The sequence below is a fragment of the Bicyclus anynana genome, chromosome 15 (assembly GCF_947172395.1).
Source record: "Bicyclus anynana chromosome 15, ilBicAnyn1.1, whole genome shotgun sequence".
Lineage (NCBI taxonomy): Eukaryota > Metazoa > Arthropoda > Insecta > Lepidoptera > Nymphalidae > Bicyclus > Bicyclus anynana.
This window is the reverse complement of record NC_069097.1, coordinates 16,362,203-16,366,740: the sequence shown is the minus strand read 5'-3', so window position 1 is coordinate 16,366,740 and position 4,538 is coordinate 16,362,203. Positions and strand designations below refer to the sequence as shown.

The window sequence follows — 4,538 nt, the reverse complement described above, 5'->3', positions numbered from 1 at the left end:
GCGGCTGACGGCTGGACGTGCGGCTTGCGGTGTGGTGCGGTTATTCAGCTGGACTACTTAGTATTTAGTTTACCTATAATTCATTTTGTTAATCTGGGCCAGCTATCAACTACGCTTATAAAACCGTAATGGATATTTTATTTATTTATTATTCAACAAACAACACATTTAAATTAAGCCTAACCATAGTGCAACACAAACCACAGTTGGTTTTACTGTGCACTGGTTATTATTGCATAATACAATATTTAGGAACAAACAGAACATTATTAACAAACAGAAGAGGATAAATAAACAGATTAACAAACAGAAGAGGATAAATACCAAGAATAATCATTATAGGGTAGTTAAATAAAAGTGTGAGTGAACCGGTGCTGCGACGCTACACAGGCTGTCCCAAAAAATAATTCTTTAGTTTTCGCTTATGTACGTTCGTGAGTATATTGGTATATTTTAGAAGATTCTTTATATGCGACTATAAATCTTATAATAAAGGTTATAATATTCTTTCGTAGGTCATATATTGTCAAGAAATTTACAGATGATAAGCGTTATTTAATGAGGCATTTCAACTACATTTAGTACTGACTATTAATATTTTGGTCTTTTGAGTATTAAAATGAATAAGTCAGACTGATTCTTTTAAAAATTGAAAGTAGTACACAATTTTATACAGTGCTATTCACATCCGAACCCTTTGCTCGCATTAATCTTATATTATGTAATAACAATACGAATAATTTTACGTATTGACTCTGCAGTATTGAATCTGTTGACGCCAATATTGTGAGCAGGTGCATGCCTGCGAGTATGCTCTGTGCCCGACGGGTCGGTACGCTGCCGGCACGGCGGCGGGCGCAACCTCGGCCCGCTTCAGGAAATGAACCGCTGAAAGAGCTACATGTTGTACAACTTTTATACTTTGATATTTTATTTGTGTTACGTTTGCGCTATTCTCTTTACCCGACTGCCAATGTTGGAGGGTTATGTTTACCGATCGTGTAATAAATTAATAGTGTTCATTGTCACGCTCATTAGAAATTGACTTGGAGTTAATTACATTTATTAGATTCTTTATTTCAAATTTTTTATTAGACATTTTAATTTTTACTTGCCTATTCTTCGGTACGTAAAAAAAGTCAATGTCGACGGACTCACAAAGGGTCAAAACTCAGATAAAGAATACCGGTCATATTTTTAAAAGTTGGATAAATATTCTATCTTAAAAATGTTTGACTCTAAAATTTTTGGTATTTCTTCCCTCCTATTATGTTTCTAGAAGACCTGTATACTTAACACATTTAGTGCTCACTACTCGGATCCGAGTTGGGAGGGGGGATAGTAGCGGTGCCGCGCACTCGGATCCGAGTGACCGGCCTGTGCATTTTGTAGTAGTCAGTAAGCCGCCGGCGTTTGAGGTGAGTTTATGTTGGTTTGCGCGACCGCTCTGAAACATATTCAACTTACGAAAACGCGTATTGGTTTCATTATAACAGTGTAATTGTGACTTTTACACACGATCGTATCAAAGCTATTTTTGCACTAAAATGGACAATAAGGCTGGACCGTCTGGAAGTAAATCTACGAGTAGTTCTAGAAAAAAGCGTCGGCAAAGTGATGACTATGAGTCTGACTATAGTGATGAGGATGTGTATTCTCAAAGAGCTGATGAAGACTCTTCAAGTTCAGAGGACTCTTCTAGTTGCGGCAGTGATGATAGTATCTTTGATACTAGACTGAAGCAAAAGACGACCAGCCGTGTACCACCAGCTCAACCTTCAAGGTCATCTGCCCCAAAGACGACAAGCCATATACCACTAGCTCAACCTTCAAGGTATGACTAACTAATGATGTTATGAACGCATGACAATAAATATTTGAAAACAATGTGGAAAATGAAATCTCCGAGTGGGAATCGAACCCGTTCCTTCAGGATTCCATCCTTGACACTTTAATCACTAAGCCTCAAAAGCCAAATTCCTCATTGCTTTGAACCGTCTCAAAGAGGTGTAGTTACCATCAAAAAATGCTTAAAAATATTTATTATGAAATTAAATTGATTGAACTCAATAATAACAGTAAATTGTACTTAATTCCATTTAATTTTATTTAAAGGTCACCTGCCTCAAAGACAGTCAGCTGTGTACCACCACCTCAACCTTCAAGTTCATCTGCATCAAAACGTGGTTTATGTGAGTCAGATGGAAGGGCTATCATTCAATGTAAGCGATTAAGACCTTCATTTAGGGATGGCCCCACGCGTAATAATTCTACTCAATCGTTGAAGTTACCAGATCTAAATAGTTCCTCAGCATCGAAGTCAGCGCCTCGACTACTGGAATTTGATGGAGACGGTAGCTTTGAATTCAATTCTGAAATTGACTGCCGTCCTACATCGCCGAATATCGTACAGGACTATGGAGATTTTTTGCCGGATATACCAATTAACCCTACCAGTTCAACACCTAGCGTATCTCTTCTGAGATCCGATGCGATCACCCCCAACCTTTCGCCAGAACGTGATGACGTCTCTCCATCAATTATGGCTGTTCGGAGATCTGGAAGTCGTACTCCAGACTTACCCGATGATTTTTATCTATCACCCAATAACTCACCCTCTGGTCAAGGAGCCACTACCACCTGGAGCAGTGATCCAAGCTCCATGAAAAGCTTAGAGTTTACTAAGGAACAGGAACTCTTAGTGCCGCCTCCAACTGATCCTTACGAAGCATTCCGACTAATGATTGATGACGAGTTGTTAGATCTTATAGTTCGCGAGACCAACGCGAACGCAATAAGAGTCGGTAATGCACAAAACGTCAAACAAAACTCCAGAATAAAATCTTGGAAAGATTTAACAAAGGAAGAACTGCTGACATTTTTAGGACTCCTTCTTCACACAGGAACAATTCGACTAAACCGTTTAAGTGATTATTGGAAACGACACTATTTGTTTAATATTCCATGCTTCGGACAATTCATGTCACGAAATCGTTTTTTACTTATTTTACGATGCCTACACTTTACGTCTGTAACCAGTGAAGAAGACCGTCTCAATAAAATCCGACCATTCATGGATCATTTTAACAATAAAATGAAAACTATTTACTGTCCAGGTAAAGAGCTATCATTGGATGAGTCCATGGTATTGTGGCGCGGTCGGTTGCTGTTCCGACAATATATAAAAAACAAACGGCATAAATATGGCATTAAACTCTATGTTTTAGCAGAACCAGATGGTACGGTCTTGAAATTTCAAGTTTACGCCAGTGCTAATGATGAGACATCAGGGCAAGGACATAGTAGTAAGATTGTCTTCAAACTACTAGAAGAGAGACTGGACTGTGGCCATCATGTATACATGGATAATTATTATAATTCTTATGGCCTGGCTGTGAAATTGCTAGATCGACAGACATACTGCACAGGAACGTTAAGAAAAAACAGGAAAGATAATCCCGTCGAAATTGGCTCTGTTTCACTGGAAAAGGGAGAAAACAAATCCTTGTTCTTGAACGGCGTTCATGTCGGAAAATGGAGGGATAAGCGATACGTTCTGTATATTTCTACAGAACACGGTAGTGAGATGATGGAGACTACTTCCAAAAGAGGATCTATAGTAGTGAAACCAATGGCAATCGTTCATTACAATAATTTTATGTCGGGTGTTGATCTTCAAGATCAGATGTTGGCATACTATCCAGTCCAAAGGAAGACGCTGCGTTGGTACAAGAAGCTGTTTGTGCATATGCTGCAAATGAGCCTTACTAATGCATTGCACTTGTACAATACATTTTCGGCGAATGACAAATTAAATCTATATGATTTCCGTATGAAGATACTGGAGAAGCTTTTACCTGATCCTAATGATGTAAATCGACGCAATGTTTTGAAAGTGAAACACGAACTCACAAAAATAGAAAAGACCCGGACGAGAGTTAAGACAGTAGGAAGAGTCACGAAACAAACTATCGAAGTGGTCCGAAAAGAATGCAAAGGTTGCAAATCACAGAAAAAAAGGGTGCAAACAATTTATGAATGTAAGCAATGTGAAGGTTCTCCAGGTTTCTGTACAAAATGTTTCTGCCTAGCACATTCATAATTGTTTTCATTAAATTTTATTGTTTTGTTACCTATGTGGTTAAAATTTTCAGAATATTTTTTATTCCTTTGTACCTTTATGTGAGTGACTCACCTTTATTCTGTGACAAGTTTTCAATTAAACTTATAATTATTACGTACTGATACTTTTGATTGTATGGCTTTGATTTGATTTTTGATAAATATTATTGTATCGCTCAGATTTATGAATGTCTTCCTCAATAAATAATTATTCAAATGCGCATTATATTTTATTTACTATCTATATCCCTATGTTACTTAGGGATAATATAGCATTTAAAATGTAAAAGAATTATCGAAATCTGTGGAGTAGTTCCATTCCAACCATTGCTGTCCCTTACGCTCGGATCCGAGTGACCGGCACCTGGCGCGCTATGTGCCTAACACTCGGATCCGAAAAAGGTTATTTTTTATTA

The 4,538-nt window shown here is 37.9% G+C and overlaps 1 protein-coding gene across 1 annotated transcript; it reads left to right on the top strand.

The window, feature by feature from the left end:
* Window positions 1–1,298: 1,298 nt before the first annotated feature.
* Window positions 1,299–4,241, top strand: LOC128198782 (piggyBac transposable element-derived protein 4-like). Its single transcript, XM_052885788.1, has 2 exons — window positions 1,299–1,834; window positions 2,116–4,241. Exons 1-2 carry the CDS (start codon window positions 1,548–1,550, stop codon window positions 4,100–4,102), a joined length of 2,274 nt encoding a protein of 757 aa, XP_052741748.1. The 5' UTR covers window positions 1,299–1,547; the 3' UTR covers window positions 4,103–4,241.
* The last annotated feature ends 297 nt before the right edge of the window (window positions 4,242–4,538 follow it).

Bases quoted from the DNA above. Each gene is read 5' to 3' on its own strand.
- LOC128198782 (XM_052885788.1), top strand. From the start codon at position 1,548: ATGGACAATAAGGCTGGACCGTCTGGAAGTAAATCTACGAGTAGTTCT. The intron at 1,835-2,115 runs GTATGACTAACT...TTTTATTTAAAG, and splicing joins CCACTAGCTCAACCTTCAAG to GTCACCTGCCTCAAAGACAG.